Here is a 27,195-nt window from a genome sequence, read left to right as displayed (position 1 = left end):
CCCTTTGACCTGGTCATGGATATTCTTGTTTGCCCTATGAAAGCGATGTGCAGTTTTCCTTTTTTTTTTTTTTGTTAACCTTTTCCCCTTTCTTTTTTTCCACGTTGCTTTCTATGCCATTTCCCAATCCATTCCAAAAACACACAGAGGCACGTGTGTTTAGTTGAAAGTGCTAAATTGACGGGCGATGCGGTTCGCTACGGTTCGGTTTGATTCCGGGCTGGAAAATGGATGAAAATCGAGGGGAAAATGGGACAAGGGCCGGTTTCGTTTTACAGACAATAGGTGGCTGAAGGAAAACAACGGCAAAAAATCCATTATGGCATACCTTTGGCATGTGCCGCTCGGCTCTTCTTCATGAGACGGGGTCACCACTGAAATGGGGGTCACCCCCGGTGAGTGGGTGATGTCCCACCCCAAAAAAAAAGGGATGCGGTTCCCCCCCTTTTTCCCCCTCCACAACTGTTTGTGTGGGTCGCAAATTGAAAGCGTGAAATTAAATGAAAATGATATAGCTTTGAAATTGAATTCCACAGAAATGCCAAAAGTTTCGCAGGTGACGGCATGGAATGGCAAAGAATTTCCCAAAAGTGCGTAATTAGAAAAGCCCTGGCAGAGATTTTCCCTAAGTTGCGAATGCAATACAGTGCATAGCCTACTGAGATTGTTCACTTACAAAATCACTTGAACGGTGTGGCCTACTTTTCGGCTTGCCTCAAATATTGATTTCCAGCTGAAGAACAAAGAATATTAAAGCAATTTGATGAGATACTTTTCCCAACTTGTTTATGGCCACCAACAATAGAGAAGTAAAACTTCTAAGATCACACACTTTAAACTTGTCGCCAACGAGAACACATATTTTAGCAATCAAATTAAGCCGCCTCCTTAAAAAGGAAATCTTGTCGGCAAATGCTTGAAAAGTTTTTAGAATGTTCGGGCATATAGAAGCAAAGTTTCTCAAGTAATTGCCCTGATTTATGCCACTCGACGGGGGAGGCAAGTGTGGTGGCATTGTAATTAAGTAAATTTCAGCCAAGCAAGAACAAAAAAAAAAAAATACCCATAAATCTTGGACATTGTTCGCCACTCAGTTAATTAGTGGAAAACTGACAGATTTCGTTTCGCAGCGATAAGCCAGCCAGCAAAAAGCCATTTCCCCATTTTCAACTGGGCCCGCTATTATTTTAGCATATCTATTCTCTAAACTTTCTGCATCGTTTAAGGGGGCCAAATCAAATATAAGTATATATATATATTATATATATATATATATATATAATATAGTGTATAGTATGGAAGGGAAAACACACAAGCAGACTTGGCTTATTACAAACACGTTATTTATTTGCCGACCCCTTGACTTGACCCAACTGCCTGCTGTTTGCTGTTTGCTGCCTTTTGCCTTCAACTTCCCTGATGGCCTCGTAATTGTTCAGAGCCCGCGTGCCACTAAGTAAAAAGTTTTGTATAATTTTTCATAAAGGCACTGGGCCCAACGAGCAGCCACAACAACAATGCCAAAATTATATATATATGTATATAGTATACTCGTATATATAACTACAACAACTGAAAGCGCTACAAAATGGAGCAACTGGGGAATCGGTGGCGTATGAGGAATGTCCTTATTATGTGACTGTGAAAAGCCCCGCACTCCACTTTCTTAGGATCTCCCCAGGCTCAATTCGCTGGCCGGGAAATTGGGGAAATCCCTTTTGGCTGCGCCACCGCCTTTGAGTCTGGCTCATTAAAGGTGCCACAAAAATGAAAGCGCTTCACTTACAGGCCATAAACAATTCTGGAAAATTAATTTGGAACCCGCTTAACATGCAATTTGTCATCAAAGTTGCCAAAAAGTTAAAAGCCATCGATAAACTGAGTTTAGGAAAACTTTTTGTGACTTTATTTGTTGGTTTATATAAATAGTTTGGAAACTAAACAGTTGGAGAAAAAATGGAATTTAAATCTCTTTAATTAAGGAAAGTAAAAAGTGCCTGAATTTAAGCTGTGGCTGATTTCAGCTTTTCTCAGCCTTAAATTTTTATGAGAAGCCTTGCTTTTATGAAAGGAAAAATCAACATTTAAAGGCAAAAGCAATAAAATGCCGATTTCGTCATAAAGCTTTTTACAACTCTATTGGCTTACATGGAATCCACATTACTTAAATCCGATTACAAATTTCCCGGAAGCGGATTTAATGAGAAAGTTTACTACCTGCCCCACTAGAATTCGAAATGGGATACTAGCAAAATTTTGAATTACTTGCAAAATCAGTTTGGCAACTTTTGGCAACAATATAATTGGTCCGAGTGGCTTAATTCTCTTTTTTTTTTTTTTTGCTGATTTTGGACACTGAAAATTAATCCGCAGTGCTTGAATTTTTGCGAAGGAGAAGGAAAACCCGGGGAAAATTAAGTTAGTCAGGCGTGGCACTGCGGTCAAGGGAGGGACGTAAAGTTGTCTCAAATAAAAGAAGAAAAATATGTTAATTTCAATTAATTGTTGGCAGCACGGAAAGTTCCAAAAAAAAAAAAAAAAAAAAAAAAAAAAAACAAGAGAGAGTGAAAAGAAAAATTGGGTAAAAATAAAGAAGAGTTTACGTTTGATGGGGTAAGGGTTTGAATTTGGTTTTGGGTTTGGTTTGGGATTTTCCTTTCGTCAGAATAACTTAAGAGCAGCATCATAATTTGCTGCCATTTGTCGCTGCCAAGAAAAGAGACGAGAAGTGTTTTTTTCTTGCACTTAATGACTGTTGGGGAAATTATTTAACGCGAAGCGTTTTACCGCCGAGAACTTTATCGAGGGGTGCAAACCCCTTCTAATTCACCCCCCACCCTCTCCCCTTTTTCCCACCCAAAAGTATTCCAGGAAATTCGGCGGAATATTTAAATAAATTTTGACAGAATAACTCGGCAAACAAAACGAAAAGGGAATGGAAAAACTTTTTTACAACCCCACACCCATTATTTACTGCCTTAATTTTCTCATCTGTTTTTCGCACTGTTTTGTTTTTGTGAAGAGGTTGTCGGAGGTTGTTGCACGTGTCCTTTTGGATCTGATCGAAGGTCTAAGGACGTGCCCCACGATTTGGCATATTTATCAATGCAAGCAACGGAATCCGAGGCAGGCAGCCGGCAGGAGATTGAAATGTGAGCAGAGGGACTGCTTGCTTTGCGTTTATCTCATTTTGAAGAACACTTTTACAAAAAGATATCTTATTTATTTTAAGTCCCTCAAGTTAAGAAAAATAAACTACTTCATAATATAACAAAAATTTCAGTACAAGTCTTATTCTTAATTATACCAAATTAAATTTTAATTGAAATTATATATTTATAATCCATCTCAAATATTTTTCTGCATGTATCTTCATCTTTGCCTTCTCAGTTGTTCAGCTGTTTGAATGCGAATTCGATTCGGCTTGCAAGTGGGTCAATAGTGACGTCAGCAGGTGGCAGGAAAAAACAAAAAGGGAAAAACCCATGAAAAAAAAACACACTCACACACAAACACACCCGCACACACACATACACATACAAAAAGGGTTTGCAACTTGAGCGATTGCTTCCACTTGAGGAGCCGTTTTTTGTTCGCTTCTCGACGGCTTTTCTCACAGTTTTCCTCGCATTTCCCTGCAATCTCAATCGATGCCAAGAGTTGGGCTGCAAGTGGAGCAGGTTAAGTGCAAATCCTTGTAAGGATACGCCATCGATAGTCCCTTTCGACTGTGTGAGTATACGTACATATATATGTATATGTATGTATCCATACAAATGCCTGCGTGTGTGTGTGTGGGTGTATTTCGAAATGTTTGGAAAATCGCGCTCAAGTCGCGTGTAAAACGCGTCATGCAATTATCAAAAGTGACAGACAAGTAATGGGAAAGAGCAAAGGGGGCAACGATATCGAAGGGCAGGTCAGGAAAAGTGTGGAAATGAGCAATATAATTTGTAAATAACTCCGAATCAGTCAGCTAAATTACAATAAAGTATTTCTCAATAGCATTTGAATGCAGGCAAAAATAGTTTGATTTTATATAAAAATTGTTGAACATTTAAAACTTAATAGAATCGTAAATAAATTAAACTGAGGTATTCTGGGTTTTTAAGTATCCTCCAACTACTCATACTTATTTATATTTTGTCATGAAAAAAACATAAATTGTAGGTTAGAATTACTAATACCATTTTGATTTGACATTTTCTGATTATTTTCTCTTGATTAACGTTTCAGAAAAATCGAGTCCACACATTTGGCATTGATTTCAGATGTATTTCTTAGTTTCTCTCCTCCTTTGAACTTACAAAACTCCACCACATATCAAATAAAATCGCGTGGCATTTCGCTTTCGACTTTCTGACCTGACATCTTTGACACTCTATTGAAATGGATTTTTGAGTAATTCAGGACTCTCGTTCGCTTCGCTTCGATTCGATTCGATTCGAAATGTGTGCCATTGCTAATGTGTGTATGGCCTCTGAACATTTTACGCCACGGGGAGGGACACCAGATGACCTTGGTGGCACGCCCACTTTTGAGCTCCGCCTGCCCCTGACAGCCTCTCAAATGGAAAGCGAACCAACGAGCGAGCAAACGAACCAGCGAGGGAGCGAAGAACGACATTAGCCATAGGAATCGAGGGGCAATATTTGATATCCACTTGCAATTATGTCAGCACACACTGACAGGCCACAGCTCGTTGACTTTCCCAAAGCGTAGGGGTTTTTTTTTGAGGGGGAGAAGGGTGAGCGAATGGAGGAGGGAGGGGGAGTTGGAGGGGAGGGGAGGGGAGGATAATACCCAACTCGGGGCAAATCGCACCGAGGTGCTAAAGCAACGTCAGACCCACTCAAAGTCAACACAAAGTGGCCGGGAAATTAGGGCATTTAACATGCGGCTGGTAAAATAAAAAAAAAAAATACTGGCTGGGGTAAAAAGAGAGCAAACAAGGCCAAAATGCGCTAAATACTTGTCTCAATAAACAAGATTGTTGTGCCATTTGTGACAAAATATATGAGGAGATGGAGCTACCCTGTAAAGTTAGTATTTCAGTTTTGTAAGTACAAAAGAGTTTCATTGAAAATAAATAGCATTTAATCCAATTTCCATTTCAAGATACAACAAATCAATAAATAAAGAATTATTTAAAATTTAATGTCTTTAAAAAGTAAGTATCAAAACAAATTGGTATTTGGTAAAATTGAAAGTGTGAGCTAGTTAAGAAAATATTTAAACCTTAATAAACTAATGCGAATTCATTTCCATAAAAAGTTTATTTTATTTAAATACCACTTGTTTATTAAAACTGTTTAAACTCCTGCAATCCCCGATCATTCCTCGAAAATCCACAATGACTTTGAAACTAATCTCTGTCGATGCATGAATGGATTTTCTTTCAACGCGGAGATGGCCAGCCCACTCCTCCCCCTCCTCCTTTTTTTTTAGGCCCTAAAATGTAAAATAGAATAATGTGCTAAGCGGCTGAGCACATAACAACAGCTTGGGATTCGGCGAGTGGAAATGCTGAAATCACCGAGGGCAGTTAGACGGCTCCTGGTAATTTGAAACTTGTTATGGGCCAGGTGCTAATCAATTTTTAAGCAGCTTCAATAACAAATAGAGCTCCCCATCCCCCCGTCCCTTTCCCCATTTCCCCACGATCTTCAACAAACGGAAAGCAAGTGAAGAAATTTCCACTCGCTTAGTTAGAAATCGAGTTCAGTTGTTCGTCAATTTCCAACTCGAGCGGTTCGAACCATCATGAAAAGTTATTACATTACTTAATATATATATTTTTTTTAAGTGGCTTTAAAGTGCATTTGCAAAGTTAGCTCCTTATTAGACAAATAATGAATTTGGCAAGATGTCGGAATAGCTGAGAGCACAGCGGATCGAGAAACTTATCGACCGAAAAAATGTGATTATTTTTTAAAAAGCGGCTATGCCTCATCTAGTCAATTGCATTAATTTGACACTATCAACGTGGGAGGATTAACAAAAAATTTTATATGGTATCACAATTAAATATACAATAACTTATTAAATTTTTATAATATTGTATAACATGAGTATGATCTTAATCGAGATTTTAATGTTGCATAATTTCGTAACAATATCTTTGGATTTTCCATCGCTGCCCAAATGTGTTACTGGTTAAATCAAAGTAGACAAAGTGCAACTTAAAGTCTTTATTGAAATCTATATCTCTGGATATTACGTCCCTCCTCCGTCGATTTCCTCCATAATTTGCCTTATTACATGGCCGGCTAGTTAGATGATTTCAATGGGAGCGGCAAACAGTTTGAGATAAACACCGCATTGTTGGCGCCCACATTGATTGCAGTGTGCAACACTTCGAAGGACTTGTGGGCGTGGCAGGGGGTCCCTTATCTCCCTTCCCCCCAGTTTTCACAACAATGGACTGCAGTTTATTGTAATATCTATTGAAAGACCCAGCAGCGAATGCAATCAACAACCTTCTAACTTTTTCCATTAACACACAAAAGGAACGTCAGCCATTTCCCCCCGTAATTCCCCTTCAATCACTCTTTTAGTTCCATCACCCATGTGGATTCGAATATATCCAGGACAAATACTATATAGTACGCATGTGGCAGTGATAATGAGTGCCCGACACTGGGGCTTTAGCTCTTGCCACAAGTTTTCGGCACACACACACACACACACACACGCAGGAAAAGAGTGCGTTCGTCTGAAACTTGGTAGCATAATCTCTGTGTCCCCACTAATTAGCCAAGTCTGTTTCAATTGCAAAAGTTTTCAGTTAGCTCACCGAGAGCCAAGATGAATGTTGACGTTAGGCTGGGAAAATATATGCAAAACAGAGTATTAGAGGAAAATAACATAGGATTCAGATTACTTACTTACTTAGATATAGGAGTTCTTTGAATTTACGAACATGTTGTTCTATTTTATTTTATTTAAATATTAAATAATAAAAATAAAAAAAAATATTAAGACCACCAAATTAATTTAAATCCATAATTCAGCTTATATAATAGTTATGAAAAAGGTTTACAAAAGTCAACCAAGAATTATTGAACTTTTCAAACTCTCTTGACTTAACTTGATTTACTCTTCACTGGAGTGTTTACCATCATCGGCGTGCAACATAAACCCAATATTCTTGTCAAGATTTTGTGCTTCTTCTTCTCGGGTTTAGCAGTTCAATTTGGGGAGCAAACAAGCCGGTCCCATTGATAGCCAATCGGATCTGATATCTGATTAACTTGTCCCAAAACAGAATGGCAGCAAACACTTTCGACGTTGTCTGTTTGTTTGTCGCCCTTTTCCCCACTTTCCCCCCCCCACTACCCCACTTTCTCCCACTTTTCCAGCTCTCTTACCAACACACAGAGAACAACATGCAATAACAGCAGTAACAATAACAGCAGAAACAGCAATCCTAGCCCGATGACCAACCAACCAACCAACCAGGCCAACTGGGCCCCAAAGTTGAACGCAGGAGTCGAGCGAAAGGCAAACAACAATTAAGCGCATAAACTGGGGGATTATCCTGCCATCCTGGGGCAGCAACTACTGCTGGCCAAACGGAGGACGACAAGCCGAAGGAAAACAATTTCCATAAACATAAACAAAACCGTTTCGGTAGCATAATCAAGTTCAGCATCGAGTTTCGGAGTCTCTCCGCCAGACACAATCTAATTGCAAATTATGTTGCACAGTGTACAAGTGCGGTGAAGAAAATAAGTCTAGAAACCCCTTTAAAAATATTTTCAAGCTTCCCCAATAGTTTCATAACATTTTAATATAACTTTTTTGTTCTGTAACTTTAGTGACTGAAAATCTTTCTCTTGCTTAATAAGTGAAATTAAGTTTTAATTATAACATATGACGTCTGTAATTCCCAGTGCTATTAAAACGACCTCCAATGTACATGTACACTGTTGCAAAAAACTTTGTCCGGCTGGGCGCAAGAGTCCGAAATTGATCGGCATTATTCAATGGGATTTATGTATGCAGCCCCGAGTGGCCAAAAAACTTTTATTTATTTACAATTTGTTGCCATTTGTTTCAGTTGGCCAACTTTTGCCAAATGTCCCTGGGACACTGCCTGCAAAAAGTTAGCTGACTAAACACTAAACACGCCGCAAATTTATGCCGCTCAACTTGGGCGAGCCAACTTTTCAGTTTCCATTTCAGTTTTCCGATTCAGTTTCCGTAGCTGCTTCTTTATTTATTTATATTTATATATATTGTGTTTTTTTTTTCTGTTTTGTCGTGCCGTGTTATTTATTTTCAGCACTTGAATAAATGTATCAGTTACACATGTGCCAGTGTGTACGGCCTTGACAGGAAACAGGATGGCTGGTGGGTGGTGGGTGGTGAAGTGGGTGCTGAATGGTGGGCGATGAAGTAGTGGGCGGTGCAGTAGTGGGTGAGCAACAGGCGAATGAATCATGGGTGACACATGACTGTGGCGCCGCAATTGAGTTGTAATTCATTTGCGAATGGATGCAAAGTTCTCGGTGCGAATGAGCAATTGAATGGCAAATAATTCTCGCCGCTCGGTATCATCCATTTTGCAGGATTTTCACAAGCTAAAGGTGCTGAGTACTGCGCCATGAGATAAACAGGTGAGTTATGTGGAGCAAAAATGGCTAACAATTTATTTTTAGTACCGCAATTTTGAAACAGGCAAAAAAATAAAGGGTATCTCCGGAAAAAGTCTCTATAAAAAAATTTACAAAATAAAACCATCTTATTATCATTTTGAATGACAAACTTAAATGCAATTAAAATCATTACAAGTATTACAAATTTTTATTTAACAAACTACTCAAATATTAATAAGCAATCAGAGAATAATCCTCAATTAAAATTCCCACATGTTATCATAATAAATAAAGTATGAGATCCAGTTTGCTTTTTTTTTTATTTTAAATGACTTGACATGCCAACAAACGATATTGAGCGGAAGGTTAAGTCTGCATGGATGTAAAACTGAATAAATAATTTACGGCCTAATGGCCAAACAATATGTCGCTCAAATATGCAGCCGTATTTGGCCTGGTTGTTTATGGACAGGTTGATGAAGTAGCCGCCTCGTTTTCCAATCGCATTTGCCATCCTTGGGATATTAATTTTCCTCCCCCAAAAATTACCAACCCACACGCATTCATTCGCACTTGGGAAAAACCTACGTTCATCTGGCTGTCATCATCAGAATCAAAATCGGTGGAAAATTGTGTTCTAAATTCGGTTTATGCCCCACACACACACACACACACACAAGCAAACAAACACATATTAAATGTGCAACGCTCGAAAGTATGCAATATTCATGGAGGCACTAAAAGCTTCGAGATCGCAGGGAATAAATATCATGATGTGGTGAGCGGAGTGTGCAATAATTATAATGAATTAATAAACATAACGCACACAGTGCGACAAATAAATGGCATAAAAGTGCCTGACGGAATGTCGGCATAAAGTCGGCAGAACCCGTAGAAAAATCATACAGAACCAAACGACAATTGCATTTTTAATTGGTGTCAATTATTCACGAAGCTCATTCGCAGGCAGGAAGCACTGTAAACATTCAGTAAACCGACTATTTGTAATTATATATCCTACAACCGCGCAAAAAACAAAGGAATTAAAAATTATTGATTTTTGAAATCAAATAGTTATTAGTTCTTTATAATTTGTAGAGTAAATGAGCAACTTAAGATTTTGTAAGCATTTATTCATGTAACTATTAACTAATTTTTTAACATTCTATTATACTTTTCCATAAGAAAAAACAACACATAAAATTATATGTCCTTTTAAATTATTTCTGCTTAATAAATGATTTTTTAAATTAAAAGAAAAATGCCATTAAGATGTCACATTTAAAGCAGAATGCCAATTTAAATTATTTCTACTTGACTTGATTCTTTTTCGCAGGGCGTTTATTATTGAATGATTCGTGATGCATTTTTCGTCGAAGATGCAGTCACAAATGAAATTAACTGCCAGTTGCAATTATTTCTGCTTGAATTTATATTTCAGTTGATTTTAAGTGACAGAAGTTCTTTTTAATTATTTATATTTGATCAATAAATTGTACAAATATAATCAGTATCAATGTTTTCGTTAGGTCTTTTTTATAGGCAACTTTTTGTTCAGTGCCCTGCAATTCTGACATAAATGAGTTTGGGTTTCGTGTAAAACAGTTCAATGAATATTACATTTGCAAACACTCGAATGAAAAATCGCTCGTTTCAATTACATTTCATTATGAGGTAAAATTTGCAATGCAATTTGGTTTCCATTAATCAAGGAGCAGCCAGATAATATGGTTGTGCATTGGCCATTGCGGCATGATTTCATTATTTTTGTGCATATTTGAAAGGATTTTACAATTTCAGGTAGCAATATTCTGCGAATGGTTTTATACTTTGTTTCCAGGTAAATATTAATTTGTTAAAGGGAAATTTAATGAGCTAATAATGAATAAAATTATTACTGGTATTGAGTATCGAAATTTATAATATATAAATTAAATTATTGAAAATATAATTTTTTTGTTTTCACCTTTGACACTTTCGTACTTTAAAATGTAAATATTTTGGTATACATTCTGTAACATTTTTCGTTTTTTTTTGCCTATTTCCGGTTTCTTTAAGCCAAAGGTAAACCCATCATTTCGCCCACGGTTGACTAATTCCGATTTGAGTACTCGACCCACGGCTAATTAAAGTCACGGCCGGACTCGTTGGTCCCCCGGCAAAAACACCTTGTGCTCCTTTCCCGCAGCTCGTTGCAATTAATTCCAACATAAATTTGCACTTGCCGTCATGTGGGCCTCGGTGTTTTCCCTTGCCACCTTACTTGCGTCTTACGGCTAGGATTCTCCCATTTTCCCCGCCCCTTCGTGCCACATTTGCCCATTTCACACCAACATCTGAGTGACCTTGGGTGTGTCAGTGCCGCCATTTCCGTTTCCGTTCCTGTTCCTATTCCCATTCCCATTTCCATTCCCATTTCATTCCATCTCCCTCGTTCCCCAAACTGTTGCACCTCGTTGTTATTATTGCCGTTGACCCAATTTGCCACCTCTTCCTGCCTCATCAGTCGCAGTGCCAATAAATTTTCATACAAAAACAACAAAATGTATGTATGAAAGACAAGGGAACGAGGGCCGACAATTTAATGGCCACGTGCACGTTGGCCCGTTTCGTCCTTTGGAGTTTAATATTTTCTCCCACTTTTCTTTCTTTCCCTTTTTTTTGTTTTTGCTGCTGTTTTCTTCTTCTTTTTTTTGTGCGTACTACATCAAAGTCCCGAGAAGTCCGGGTGATTAAATGAAATTTACGAGTACTCCACTCGACTTTGGGTTTGGGCTTTGGGTTTTAGCTTTTGCATAGGTTCTGTTCTGTCCTCTTCTGTTCTGTTCTGTTCTGTTCTGTTTGGGCAGCGAACCTGTCAGAGATTGATGACTGCTGTTTCGTCTTGTCCGGTGGTCAAGGGAATTTGGCCTGCGTCCACTGCAAGTCCATTATTAACCGGCCCTCGTGGCGTATGCGTAATGTGCGGGATACAAGCACTGGATAATTGTTGGATCAACAAATGTTGCAAGGGGGAAGATTATGAATGCGGGGAAATTGATGGGAAAAGCAAGCATATTAAGGGAATTCAAGCAGCTATCTGTTAGATGGACCATCTGTCGTATACGTAATATTGCGTATTTTACTAAAAATAAAACCGTAATAAATGCAAAAAAAAAAAAAAAAATAGCACTTCTCCAACCAATAACTTTACCAATTTTACTCCAAAGTGAAGTGGCATAACATAAAATGCATTTCAGAATTTGTATATATTTCTTAGCCAGTAAATTTTACTTTACTTTTTCCGAGTTCGGTTGCTTCCGATACCCTCATGTTTATTTTAGTTTTGCTTGCAAGACATTCTACCCTTCCAAGGACCATCAATTTACTTAGTGAAAGCTGGCTGGCCAACAAATATTTATTTATTATTTCGACAATGGAAGCCCCAACCCTTGGCCCATGTTTCCCCATGGATTACCATATATTTAGAAGAGCAACTCCTCTTGGGAAAAACCAGGACTAGTGGCTCTTCTTCATGATGCCTGTCGATGGGGTGTTATTCAAAGTCCAATAATAAGCCCAACAATTATGCAGGACAGGCAATAAAGTGCAAAGCAGCGTGTTCCTCACAGGAAGCGAACAACGCCACAGAAATGGCGACGAAATAAATGTGAGGCGATAGTCCAAAACTATAACTGACAGCCTGGCTGTTGGGAAAAGGCTGGAGCAAAAAAGGAGAAAATAGCGAGGAAAATAGAGAGGAAAATGAGGAAAAGGGGCCAAAGGATCTGGTTGGGGTTCCATGTTTATGAGCTGCAATGGCGACGCGTTGACAGCTTTTGGTCAGGATACGTTGGTATCCCCATTGGGATCCTCGGTCCTTGGTCCTTTTTCCACTTCTTTTTTTTTCTTTTTTTTTTTTAGTGCCTCTGTTTTTTACGAGTGGGCATGCGAGTGTGTGTGTGTGGTGTTTGTGTGTGTTTGGTGTGTGTTGTGTTTTTACGACGAGCAGTCAGTTTATTGCAAGTGTCGGCCTCGTCTGGGGTTATTAAAGTTTCAGTCGAGCATTTGGCGTGAGGTCGCATTGCGGACTGTTCTCGTTTCTTGGGAGGTGAAAAGGGGGAACAAAAAGGGGGTAATGTTGCATCCACAATCCACAATTCTCGCCCCATCGTTATTTTATTGCTGAAAAGTGCAATCATAAAACGTTCAAGGCCCCCCATGAAATTCCACGATAAGAGACAAACAAGGCTAGAAGTTAAGGCGCACACGGAGAACAAATGACTGCGAAATTGGTCATCACTTAGGTATTTTCTTCCATAGTTATGTCTTAGCCAACATTAGAAAAGGTCATGGAAAAAATTAAAGGAAGAAACGTATGAAAAGAGAGGTGATTAAACAATAGAATATATGAAATAATATTAAAATTTTATATTACTAACTTTATTATAAGATTTATTTTAACCAACAAAGCAAAAAAATTTTAAAATTATCAAGCAATGCATATTCTTAATACTTTAATATTACTACAAGCATTCATATTTTTTTTTATGCAAAGTAATGTTTCTGGTTTTTTGTTTCAATGTTGGTATAAATAGCAAGATTGAGGAAAAGCCAAGTGAAACATCGCTTAGGGACTTGTGCTATTTTTCCCCAATGTGTGGCCATTTCTGTAGCCGCCAACGAACTCGCTGTCCAACTCTCTGAAATGGCTTTGTGCATTTGAGATGTGAAAAGGACTTGGAATATTTTCCAACCCCCTCAACTCCCACCAGTCCACCTCCACCGAAAAGCGGAGGCCAACAGAAATTGTTTTGAGCAGCCGCCAATCGTGGAACTAAAAGTCCATAAAAGCCTATTGACACAAATCAAAAAAAAGAACAAAAAACTAGAATCTAGAAAGAGGACACAGCAGCAAGATGAAACAAGCGATATAGATAAATTTTATGCTCCTAAATGGCCTTGTGGACCATTTTCAGCCAAGTCGGGTTACCACGAATGAAGTTGTAGGCCATCAAACGGTTGCCATTTGAAAGTCGAGCGAAAAGCGATAAAATGTTCAGTGGCTAATGGAAAATGGGGAAAGTAAACAGTTTGATATGTGAAAGTCACAATACGATTTTCTTATTTTAAATTACATATTTATTTTGAATGGAAAACTGAACTTTAACTTTAAAGTTCTTTCATCAGTGCAAATATATTTTACGATATTAATATGATTGGATTTCGTGTATGTTTAAATATTATTTTAGCAGCTCATTTTAATTCTGCAACTTGATATCGTTAGATTCGTCTTTAATTAAGGTATTGTTGGATATATCGACAACCTTTTTTGCCGCGAACGGAATCCCAAACAGAGAGTGAAACTAAAACTGATGGACAAGTTTTCCGCCGCCATTCAAATCTCATTGAATTGCCTGATGCGGTGATGTGATGATGCAAAAAGCAAATGGAAAGGGAAAGGGAGTGTCACTGGGATAAGCGCGAAAATGCCGGAAAATATGTTTGCGGGGCGAAAGGGGAAAGTCAATGCAAAGCCGTGCAAATATTTGCCGGGAAATAACTGAAAATGTAAATACGAGAAGTGAATCGAGAGGCGGGACAAAGGAAAGTGCCAGGAGATGATGTGTGCGGAAAGTGGATTTCGATCCATTGTTCGCTGCATTGCGAGGATAGGGAAACAAATAAGCCGGAATCGGATCGGAAAATATATCCTATATGCTGCAATATCGTAACGGAAAGCCGTTGCACATGTTGCAAAAACCAAAAGTTAAAGCGACTGAAAGAACAGGTACGAAATTTCCACTTTACAGACAAAAAATAATTGCTTTAAAGTCAATAAGCCCACAGAGCAGACTAGAAATATTCGCAAATTTGATTTTTACTCACTATATTTTCAGTAAGTCATTGGTCAAGCCAAAGGTTTAAGTCCAGTTGATTGGCCAACAGAATACCCACAACTATGTTCGCACAATTATTTAGCAATTAGCTCGTAATTTCGGTCGAATTGATCCAATTGAGGTGTGACAAATCACAGGGATAATTATTTTCGATACTGGCTAAATCACGTTACTAACAATATTATATTGTTATTTATTCGTTTCAGTCGCTCTTTATTCGTGTGCCGGGTCCCGTGTGAAATGGGCTACTATAGAAATTTATTGGGTTTTATAACTCTATTTGGCTTTTTGCAATTGACCAAGCAGGTGGGAAAAACCTGATTGTAAAAGGATTTTGAAATTAAAGTTTTAATTGGAATTAAGCAATAATAAATATTTAACTGATTTTTTAGCACTGCTACCAGATGAAATTGGTGGGTGCAAGGTCGTGGGATACACCCAATTATGGTCTAAAGCTCAACTGGTTCGAGAAGAACAACTCGTTGTCATCGGTGACCTTTGTGCGCCAGGAAGTGGCCATTCCATTGTGGCATCTCGTTTTGTTGCAACATCCGCGAAAGCGGAGCTCCGGATCTGCATCACGTGCGGAACTGCCGCGAATCCTCTATAATTCCACGACGAAAACCTGCGATTTCTGGAAGTACATCCGCCACGTGTCCGCCTGGAATAATGTGGCGAAACTAATGCTCTCCAAGGCCGCCAGCAATATGAGTGTTGCCTGTCCGTTAAAAACCGGCGTATACGTGATGAACCGCATTCAAGTGCCGCCGGAAACGGCGATCCTGAAGTTCATGTACCATCCCAACACAATCTACACTCTGGAGGGTACTGTCTACTCTCTAAATCCCAAGGACAAGGTCACCAAAAAAGCTCTTTGCTACTACGAGGTCAATGCCACTATCTATAAGTCTTGTTGAAAATCTACAGAGACTTTACAACACTTGAAAGTTTATTATTAGTACTTCTTTAGATATAATTTTTTTTTGTTTTTTTTTCTTTGTTTAATTGATAGAAATTATTTTGATTAAATATTGTAAAGCACTATATATAATAATAACAATAATAATAAGTCTTTGAAAACCAAAACATATTTATAATATTTTATAGAATAATCATTTTACAAATAATTTAACAAAATTTGAATTATAATAATAAAAACATTCTAGCTGCAATCGTATTTTATTTCTTTGTTCTTTAAATCTTTGTTCCTAATTTAATCACTCTATAGACTAATTACCTAACAAAAAAATGTTAAATAAAAATCCCTTGTGTTTGCATTTCCGTTTCGAGTTCGAGTTGCAAAAGTGCTGATTACAGCAAGCAAGTTCCAATTGTCAGAGTTTCTGGCCGGGATTGAGGTTGAATTGGGGTTAAGGCGGTTTAAACCCGTGCGTGTCGCACGTCAGCGAAGGATTTTTAATTAAGTGCGAAATAAAAATGGGAAGGAAAATTTATACCAGCAACGAGCGACACATATATATATACATGTATGTATATATGTATATTGAACGGAAAAGTAACTGGCAGAAACCACAAATCAACAGAAAGAGAGGAATTCATTCGATACAAATGCGTTCGATACTGTGGATTTTTTAAATACAAATCTTAGATGTATAAAAAATATATCTTCGTCCCACTTAATCCCTTTTAAATATTAATTTTCAGTTTCAAGATATTTATAATTTATATTTTAGTGTTTATTACACCATCCACGATTGTGGGAATTGGCGACTGGTCACTGAATTGTGGCAAACATATTTCAAACATATTTGCATTTTGCATGACCGCACGCACTCTTTATAATACATATTTGCTCCAGTTTTTCAGGGGAATTTTTAATCAATTTCCGTTGCAAGTGCTAAATATTGTTCAGGTGCAAAATGGCACTCCAGGAGATATTTACAAATCATCTTGGGGGCGGAATAAATTCCGCAGTGGGGTTGCCGATATTCTTTAACCCCGCGGCTAAAAACGAAAACAATTGGGTTAAAAATAAACGGCAGAGGACACGAACCCAATGTGAACCAAATGAATGAGTGACTAACTGACTGAATGACTCCAGGTGGAACTGCCTCGAGCATGGTAACCCCTCCCCCTCTCCCCCCTCATTCCCCTCTTCGCCCCATTTTCACCTGGAATCCCCGCAGAACCCACCAACGATTGGCATAAAATATGCGACGCTTGCATGCCAGAGACTTATTATTAAAACATAAAATTTGCATGCAAGCCACAAAGCCAAAGCGACCTAACCTATATTGTATATATGTTTTAAACAATTGCGGTTGGAGTGATAGTAGCTCACGAATAAAAAGTGGGTTAAAAATACAAGCCACTTTGGATTATAAATTGAAGATGTAGGAAGCACACAAAAGGAACCCTTCGTAAATTTAAATCCCTTGAAAGTAAATCCCCTTTAAAATTTAAATCTTATCATTAATTTTCTCCCATTTATTTTAAATTTTATCGCAACAATACCTTCTAGAAATTCATAAAATATATTTTGTAAATATAAGAAGTGCTCAATAACATATTTATTTTCACTTTCCTTAGGAAACATGTAATTATTTTATTAATCAAGCTTATCCCAAATATTTCCATAGAAAACTCCTTTGCAACACTGGTTAAGGGGCGCAACTTTCATTACTATAATTGTGGCTCCAACTGTCTGGATGGAACCCCGCAGAATAAGAAAGAGGAACACGCCCACTTTTGGGGGCTGGGGAGATGATGGCAAGATATATAAATACGTGCCTGTTTGTACATTTATGTGGCGTTTGGCAATTTGAACTCGTGAATTATGCACAGAACGAGCAGCGACAGCCACCGAAGACAATGGCCCCCCAAAAAAAAGGGGGGAGTTCCCCGGGGTTTCAGTTTGGGTTTTGCGATTCCGTTTGTGTTTGGAAGTAGTGGGGGAAGTTGGGGGGTTAAAGCCGGGGGGGAGTTCGCATTAGACAAATTTGGCCAGTTTATTTACTGGCAACAGTTTGTAGGCAGTCACAGATGCTAACACTCAGTAGATTGGATTGCTGCTGTCTCTGAGCGGTGATTTGTTGTTGGCCCTCCAGTGTTGGTTAAATCCATTAAAAGTGCTCAGTAGGATTAAAAATCTGCGTTAATTGTATTACTTATTAAATAGGTGTTGTTTTATTAAGCGAAAGCCTTTTTTATTTCAGTTTGATGCTAACTTGAATCTATTTGCCAAGTTCAGGAATCAAATTGCAATGTCGGCATGCGTTTCTAATTGCCCTGTGCAACACTCTCTTTCGGTTTGCTGCTAATGACATACCAATAGTTCGAACTCTGTTGGAGAATCCCTATAATCCCTGTCGAGGCGACCTAATTATGGATCGAATTCGGAGCCAACGGCTCAATTCGAACTGCACATGCAGGCCATTTGAGCGGATGCCATGACAACTGCTCCCCCAAATGCCAAAAACGTGGCAGGAGGACCCAGTTCGAAGTGGAACTAAAAGTCGGGTTGACATTCTCCCCAACTCCCAGTTGATAACGAGTTTCGGCCTAAATCTTCCAGCTCGACGCTAATCAACTATAATTGGCGAGATTTGCTGGGAATTTCGCCACTGTAATTAGTATTTTAACCGGAGAACTGCAGGCATTCAATAATTACTTGCAAACACAAAGATTGAAGTGCAGTGAAATTTGATAATCAAAATGGAAGCTACCAGTAGCAAAAGTTTTCTAAAATCGAAATGTAGTTAAAAATTATATTATAAGTCAAAGCAAGTATCTAAAGCTTCACATTTACGCTTAGAAATCTCTGTGAGAAATAAACTGATTTCCTTTGGTACTCAAGACAAATCAAATTAACTACAATTGACTGCGGTTTTGTGCAGGTGAAGTTATGATTATAGTTATAGCTACTAACAGGTAACCACAGGTGGAGTGCAGTTAAATGGAAACTGCCACTCAAACGCAGTTGTCACATCAATAACTCGGCGCTTAGTTAACATTTAGTGTGCTGAGTTAACGACTGTCACGCTGCACTGAACAAAAACAAAATCAAGATAAAGGCACTCCAGAAATGCCATATTTAAAAGACAAGCAAAAAACAAAAGATGAATGAAAAATAAATGCCAAGACAAAACCTTGAAAAAGTGTGAATATATTTTTACAATGGCACATTAGAGTTTCTTTATCCCACGCTGCAATACTAATTCCCTCGACCCTATTTCTCCGCCCACATACAAACCTACACACACACACACACACAAGATGCAACGGTACCGCTTCACCGACACTTTGATATTAATCGGAAGTGACGACAGCAATGGACAACGCCTAAAAGCACACTGCAGAATTTATTTCTTTATTTCTTACGCTTGCCTGGCTTTATTTTTAATTATCCGGTGCAGGCTGTGGAAATTCATATCGCGAATGGCAAACAAGCATAAAAAACTATAAAGAAAATGCGCATATTAAAAGCCAAAAGCGAATGTATGTGAATGGATAAAAAAACGCGGTTGGGGAACATATATAATATTTAAGAATTTTTATTCTGAAAAAACCTTTAAAATATTACGTATTCCGATATTGTTGTTAATTTAAGAGTCGATTTATTGTTTGTTTTTCTGAGCAATTGGAACGCTTTTAAATAATAACAATTCAAGTTTTTGAATATAGTTTAAATTGGTGATTATTATAACCGATCACACAATTTTAAATATGCGTATTTTAAAGTAATAGCTAATTTTTCTTATTTAAAAAAAGAACCTCACATGCTACCTTTTTTCCATGTTGAGAATTTTATACATGTTTTCTAGCTTACACATCCTAAGCGATGCTAATTAGCTCGATTATGAAAAGCCAGCGAAGGGATACACGACTCCTTTAATGTGCAATGGGGGAGAAGTCGTTAGCTTTGATCTGACTTTTGGGAAAGCCAACGACACAGGGAAAAGGAATAGAAATCGGAAAAGGAATGAGAATAGGAAGCGGCCTTAACCCTTTGACGGTCATTAGGCATCTGGCGAAGTCGAGGCCAATTAATTGTGAATTTAACAGTCGTCATTATCACAATGGCTTCCACCCACACACATATGCATATATTCACATGTATAGGAAGATTGACTTGTGACTTAGGATGGAAAATTATAATGCAACCACCGTTGAAAATTGACCAATTACCTCTCCATTTGTAATTGCAAAAGAAGATTTGCTTTCTTACCGAAACTAATTAAATTATAGAGTTAAAAACATGTTCAATACAAGGAAAAGCCATATAGTTTCGATTCCAATTGATAGAATAATGTTTGAATGCTTGTCAAAAACAAATAATTTACCATGATGTGGTAATTAAAGCCTGGCAAGCTTTCTGGGGAAAACCAAGCCCCGTTTTCCTCACAGATGGATGTGTGGGCTGCGGTTCTATTCATCAAATCCGGTGAAATGGACTCAGGCTCCCGGGTTCTTTGTAGTTCGGTTCGGTGGAATTCGTCGGAAGTTGTCGACATGGCCTGCGGATATATATTGCGGATTCAATTCGCTCGACAAGTGAAAAGCATAAACGAATGCCCCACACTCGATGGTATTTTCTTTTTTTTTTCCCCCGTTTTTTTCGACAGTTTCCTTTCTGGGCATTTTCTGATAATTAGAGTTTCATGTTTCGCAGCAAAAACAACCAGCGGAAGTTGCTAGCCAACAGGCTAGGTGAAGAATGAGAACGTGTTGCTTAATTACACGCATTACCAAATATCACACATACGCCATGTGGCCCATCGTTGAAGGAGGAAGCGGAAAAAGAGAAGGCCCCTCAGCAAAAGCATCATGGCAAAAACAGGCAACAAATACAAATGAATTATTTTCAGCTCACGCGGACTCACAAAAAAAAAAGCCAATTTCTAAATGCTCTTAATGGTTTTCTTTTTGGGTAATTATAAGAAATGGTTTCCCATTTAAATAATAATAAGAACTCTGAAGTAGAGTTTCAAAGATAATAAATAAAATATTGCAACAAAAATAAGGTGATTTTCGTACTTTAAAAGGAAAGTTTTCTCTTGTGGCTTTTTCCTTTGTCGCTAAACTCAAACAAAACAGAACACCTGTTAATAAATCATCAAAGCGAAACTTGCCTCGGTTTTAGCCGAATAGTAAATCCCTTTGGGCCTGCCGACTTCCAGCTAAAGTTCTCGAGGGTGAGGCCTCAAAGTCGATAACCCTAAATGGCTAAAAGCAAATGCAATTTGGCCGAAGGAAGTGAAAGGAGCTCGCTGACTTAGTACTTAGTGGTGCAGGCGAGTCACGGCAATATTCAGATTACACGATACCAACCGATGCCACGCCCACCTGGGGGAGTATCCTCCCGTGGGGCGGCAGAAGGGGAGGGGTTAGCCCTCAGCACGTCTCACATTAATGATCCTGCACAAAAAAAAAAAAAAAAAAAAAAAAACAACAACAACAAGAAAAAAACAAGAAAGAAACAAGAAAAGAGAAAAAAAAAGAAAACACAGTGAGAGAACCGGCGGAAAATAATTGTTTTCCGTTGAGCAATAATTTTCTATTCCTTCGGTTCCCCACGGCATTTGCCCCCAATAAAGCTTGTCAGTGGGCGTGGCCGTGCAGTGTACTTTATTTGGCCCAGCAAATTGAGTTAAGTGTAAAAAATAAAAATAAGAAGAAAAATAGAAAAATGCAAAGAGCATAACAGGCAGTCAAAGAAAAGCGATGGCCAAGCCCAAGCTGACAGGGCGAAAAACTGGGTGAAAATGTCTGAAAAGCGGAAGTGAAACACTTGCCTGCTTGTCCACCTTTTAAGCGATGGGATGGTTTAATTAACCCATCGTCCGTTGGCCAACTAATCTGAATGATTTATGAGCCAGGTCAAAACCAAAGGGAATGAGGGAAGGAATTTCAAAAACAAATTATACATTTTTAACCTTTTTCTTTTTAGCCATTTATAAGGCACTTCAAACTTCGTTTAAAACAAACTTTCGTTTAAATTTAGTTTAAGTTAATTTGAGCATTTTCCTACAGCAGTGTTAATTTTTTAATAAATGTGTTTACGGCTGGATTGCATATATCATGAAGCAATTTTAATGCCCCCAACCAGGCGAGATCTTAACGGTCATTATTTGTTAACTTGCCGCCCCCAACACATATTTTCTTGGCCAACACACACACACCCACACACACGCACACCCATTAATGAGGCCACAAAATGAGCTCCTAAATGACCAACAAAAGAAGGAAAAACCTGCGAAATGGCAGGCACACAAAAAAAAAAAAAAAACAGAGAGAGAGAAAACCAAAAACATTGTTGCGGCAATTGTCTTGTCCTGTGAGTAGATTTTCTTGTTATTGTTTGGCCTTTACTTTACTCAACTTTACTTTACTTCTGCTCGCATTCATTACACACAAAAGCGAGGCGGGGAAAAATGGGTGAAAAGCGTAAGGCGGACATTGTTGCATCCTGGAGCTTGCCCCATTCAGCGTTAATTTTATGGATCCTGTTGAACTAAAGCAGCACATGAATCTCGTACAACCGAAACACACACCTCCTCCCTTCTTCTTTAACCACCCACCCACTTTCCCCCTTTCTCCATCATACTCACTAATGGCTGAAGGTCTCGGAAAAGCACGCGTTTTCCTCCCCCACCCTCGCAATGCAAAATAAAAAAAATAAAAATAAAAACCAGCTGCTTAAAGCGCAGAGGCAGCGGCAAACTCCTTTTAAGCAAAAGAATTATTGTGCCAGTGGCCTTCGACTGTTCGCTCATTTTCCAGCGGGTTTTCCACACCGCACCGCCTTTTCCGATCCCATTTTAGAGCCATTATAAGCGGAGAGAAGACAACGAAGCAGCTGGTGAAAAACCCATTGCAAGTGTAAAGTTTTCCCGCTTCATGGGGGGAAAATGTTTCAACGGAACGTGCGAGGAGGGAAAATTTCCAAAGGGCCCATTTGGCAGTTGGTCAAGGGATTTGCTGACCAACGTTGTTTGGCCAAAGGATTGACTTTTACTTTGGTTTGATTTTTAAGCGGTTTTGTGCCAAAAACAGAAAGTCATGTGTGTGAAGAAGAAAGTCGAAAAGCTATAAAGTGGCTCCAAAGAAGATTAAAGAGATTGAGTTTTCAATATATGTATGGTAGGTATTACATTTAATTAAAATACAGGAACCAACTAAAAATAAACTGCCTTTAAACTTTTCAAGTTTATGAACAATAGCATTTCGCTTCCAACATCAATTTAGTAATTAAAATTTTGAAATGCTAAAGATTTTAGTTGGTTAAGAATCTTCCTCAACGTAGAAGTAAAGAAACCATAAGGAATTTAATAAACATTGTTGCCACGGGAGGTATTTATTAATGAAATGGCCGAAGCCAAGTGGAAAATAATTTGCTGACCATCTTACCCTCCTTTGCAGAGTCAAGTGAGAAAAAGGGAGAAAACCACAATTGCCAACAAAAATAGTAGAAAAAAAAGGGTTTTTCATTATGAATTAAATATAAATAAACTAATAAACATATTTTAGTACCTTGTTCGTTTACGATCATTTTAATTGTAATAAAATAGCATTTGTTTAAAATAACATTTAAGACTTAAAACAACTTTATTTTTGATTGATTTTTCATTTGACTTGTTTTCATTGCCGACTATGTTGCCATTGACAGCATTTATGTTTTGGGTGGAAAATCCACAAAAATGGTTTAATTTAAGTGCTTTCAATTCGTTAGCTTATTCTATATTCCCGGCAACACGAAATTTTTTGTTTTTAGTTTTGGGATTTCCCTCTGTTTTTCTATGGTTTTCTGCTGTCCTTTTGGTAGCTGTCAATTTGAATAACCAGCATGTCATTGTTTTTATATCGCATATCTGTTTACTTGTTGATATATTTATTCGTGCCGTTGAAAGGATTCCAACATGCTTTGTTTTTAAATCATTTGTTCATACTAAAAGTTGATTTACGTAAATACAATTTAAAAGCTTTTACAAACAGTTCAATTAAATTGTGTTTTTGAAGAAAATAGAGGGTTTTTCACCTTTTTTTTATTTTTAAATAAGTTGGGAATGGGTAAAGACATTCAACTAACGATTGACACGTTTCGTTTTAAATTGAGAAAGTCTACAAAAATAGACGAAAGAGACATGGGAAATTGGAAAAATAATTTTAGTGTGGACTGGGAAAATACAAACAAATTGCTTGGCATCAATTTAATGGCGCATGCGATATTGATGAGCTCCGCAGATGGATGGTTAATCAGAATTGCTTGCAGAAAGGACAATTTGTAGGTCCTTAGCTCCTTCGCTTGTCGTTTACTATATATTTTTTTTTTTTTTTTTTTTTTTGCGTCTGTTTATCGCATAGTTTGTTTGGCCAAAGCTGTCTGTCATCATTTGCCTGGGTAATTGCATGATAAAGTGCTGGCAAAATGGCCCCAGTTGTGATTTGATGGGCCCTGGCACTTGCAACATGTTGCAACTGGATGCAGCGGACCTTCCTCCTTTCTTAACGGATTTCCCTTTGTTGCCTTATTGTTGCCATTTAAGCATCTCTTGAATGTTACGAGCGGACATAAAAAAAAAAAAAAAAAGAAAAGAAAAAACAGCGCCGCTGCACAAAAAATATGTCAAGCGTGTGCTGGGCGATAAACCAGTAACACACGCACACACAGACACACAGATACCCTCACACAGATACTCACACCCACACACACACACGTGGCATTGCATATGCGCGTGTTGGTTTGGGCCATAACTTGAGGCGCCATTTAACTGCATTGCGTGTTGGCCTTTTTTTAATGGCGCGCCTTAAATGCATGGAAAAACGAGTCAAGGGGATGGCTAAAAAAAAAAAAAAAAGCAGGAAAAACAAGAAAATTGAAGTTGCGCTGAAAGTCTCGCAATAGCCACAATTCAAAAGATATGGCAAGAAATCTAATTTGTTGGCCATAACAAATTTGTAGGGACCTTTTAGGGCTACATAAAATAAACAAGACATTGGGGATTCTTTATTTTCGGATACGCATTGATGAAGCTATTATTACGTTGGTCTATTTATATTTATATTTGTTTTACAACAAACATCTCTTCAGGCTTTGATTCGTTTGCTTGCTATCACAATTAATTCATTCGGACTGATAAGGGAAAAACAACATCTGTTGTCAGCAGCCCCACTGATCGGATGGTGTGTTCCAAAAGAACGAAAGACACGTCATTACAAAAAGCAACCTTTACACATTTTGGAAAGTACACTTCGAGAAACAATTAAATGTACTTTGAAATGAAATTGGTGATAAGAAAGTTAAATCAAATAATTTATCGGTTAAATTTAAATAAAGTCAAAATAACTTTTGAATTTATTCCAACTCTTTTGGTATTTAAAATCCACGTTAATTTTAACTTCTTCTTTTGTGACTTGTGAATTTTTCTCAGTGATCATAGAGAGCTAACCAGAGAGAGAGAGAGTTTTACCGCGATAAGCCCCCCGTATCGTGTATATATAACCCCATCAGCTGATGCTCTCCGGATTCAGTTGATCGCCGGAACCCGAAAGCGATGGATCGTTGGCAGAACCGCGTGGCCGTGATAAGTGGGGCAAGTTCCGGAATTGGGGCTGCATGTGCCCGACTTTTGGTCTCCGCCGGATTGCAAGTTGTTGGCCTGGCCCGCCGAACCGATCGCCTGGAGAAACTCCGGCAATCCCTTCCAGAGGATCAGAGATCCCGATTCCATCAGCACACCTGCGATGTTTCGCAGGAATCGCAAGTGGACACCGCCTTCAAATGGATCGAAAAAGAACTCGGTGGCATCGATGTGCTCATAAATAATGCCGGCATCGTTTTGGGTGGCCAACTTATTGATATGCCGACAAAGGACATTGGAAACATTCTGCAAACGAATCTCATGGGCAGCATTTACTGCACCAAATTGGCAACGGGCAGCATGAGGAGACGTCAGGTGGCAGGTCATCTGTTCTTCGTAAATAGCACGGCCGGAGTAGCTGGTTACAAGCCAGATCCGGCGGATGAGAGCTTAAATGCCTATACTCCTAGTAAATTTGGGCTAACTGCCGTTCACGAGATCTGCCGACAGGAGCTGATCCAAAAGGGTTCCAAGATCAAGACCACGGTGAGCATATATTAATTATAATTAAAATTAAAAACAACTTTATATTAACTACATCACAAGTATAAAAGTATTTTATATTACAAGATGAACACATTTTTAAAATAATTTTTATGTGGTGTTGATAGAGAGATAAGCGCAATTCATAAGCAATTCCAATTCTTATCACCGCAATCTGCCTTTATTTGAAGCACAGCTGTGCTTAAACAGTGTTACTTCGCTTAAGTGGTTTGTTGAAAGATAATTCAAATCATTTTAGACAAAAAAAATAACATAAAAAAATAAATGAATAGTTCTAACAAAATAATTAACTCTTGAAATAATAATTTAAAAAAAAAAGTTCAGAAATAAGGTCGAAACATTTTAACAACTTGAAACGCACCTCAAAAATATTTTTTAAAAACACTTCTTATAAGGTTTTATTTTAAACTAGAACCACTTTAGTTTATTTAAATATAAAAACTATAAGAAAAATATATATGCTCGGTTCATAAGATCTTTTATCAATAATTTGCCCTCTCATCTCGCAGAGCATCAATCCCGGCTGGGTGGCCACAGAGATCGTTCCGGAGGAGACGAAGGAGAAGCTGGGGGCGGTCATCCTGCAGGCGGACGACGTGGCCCAGGCGGTACTGTACGCCCTCTCGACGCCGCCGCATACGCAGGTGGAGCAGATAACGCTGCGGGCGGTGGGCGAGTACTTCTGATAGCCGATAACCGATAACCAATACCCGATAGCCGCTTGATAACGCAGCCCCCGCGATTAGACCATCGACATTCACAATAACCAAATAACAATCAAATGAAAGGAAACGACCTGTCCCAAACACCCAAACACATACTTACACTTTAACACACAGATACATTCACACACAAGATACATTCACACACAAGATACATTCATATACAGATACTCAGAAGCCCCATTTGGTTGACCACAAAATTGTTCACTCTCACCCCATTTCGCTTGGAACTTTTATTGTTACTGTTACGGCAACATTTGCTCAGCACTTTTCCACAAACCAAATAAATAATTCAGTTTTGTAAATTATCAACAGCACCGTGTGTATATTGATACATATTTGCCTAGACCGTGTTTAAAAATTCATCGGCCATTGGTAACAAGTTAGCAGGAGTCGATGAAGTCATCAAATGGCTAACGGGGCTAACAATTCATAAATATGCAAGTTGTCGGCGTTGCAAACTTTCGCTGGTTAATAATGCAGCCTGTTGTTTTTCACACCCATTTACAGCGGACAACCATTATTATCTGCATTATTTATATGCAAAGAACTTTTAAGTCAACCATTCTCCTTTTTTTTTGAACCATTTATGGCGCCGACTTAAGTTTTGTTTTATGTGATTTAGTAAAGTCATATGTCCGCCGAAACGATCGCAAAAACAAACAAACAAAAGTTTGAGATATGCTTTTAGTTGTGGCCAAAATGGTTAGGGCAAACAAAGTTTTGTTTGCCGCCGCCACATAATCGTGGAATTAGTTTTGAAATACTCGTATATTCACTTTTGGCAATTGTGCGAGTGAATTTCAGCCAGCTGAATGAATGGCCACCACTTGGGCTTAGTCCTCGAGTTGAGTATTAAGTATACGTATTAAGTATACGTATTACGTAT

At 38.3% G+C, this 27,195-nt stretch overlaps 3 protein-coding genes across 3 annotated transcripts in view; 2 read left to right on the top strand and 1 right to left on the bottom strand.

Moving 5' to 3' along the window:
• LOC108088594 (eye-specific diacylglycerol kinase) overlaps window positions 1-27,195 on the bottom strand; it is a 95,288-nt gene that overhangs the window by 28,520 nt on the left and 39,573 nt on the right.
• Window positions 14,462-15,443, top strand: LOC108088598. Its single transcript, XM_043207550.1, has 2 exons — window positions 14,462-14,785; window positions 14,872-15,443. The coding sequence occupies exons 1-2, from the start codon at window positions 14,720-14,722 to the stop codon at window positions 15,394-15,396; spliced, it is 591 nt and encodes a 196-aa protein (XP_043063485.1). The 5' UTR covers window positions 14,462-14,719; the 3' UTR covers window positions 15,397-15,443.
• LOC108088597 (farnesol dehydrogenase) lies at window positions 24,958-26,618 on the top strand. The gene is made up of 2 exons (XM_017186464.2): window positions 24,958-25,566; window positions 26,094-26,618. Exons 1-2 carry the CDS (start codon window positions 24,994-24,996, stop codon window positions 26,268-26,270), a joined length of 750 nt encoding a protein of 249 aa, XP_017041953.1. The 5' UTR covers window positions 24,958-24,993; the 3' UTR covers window positions 26,271-26,618.

This window comes from Drosophila ficusphila, unplaced genomic scaffold (genome assembly GCF_018152265.1).
Source record: "Drosophila ficusphila isolate 14025-0441.05 unplaced genomic scaffold, ASM1815226v1 contig_198, whole genome shotgun sequence".
Taxonomy (NCBI): domain Eukaryota; kingdom Metazoa; phylum Arthropoda; class Insecta; order Diptera; family Drosophilidae; genus Drosophila; species Drosophila ficusphila.
This window is presented reverse-complemented; position numbering and strand designations above follow the sequence as displayed.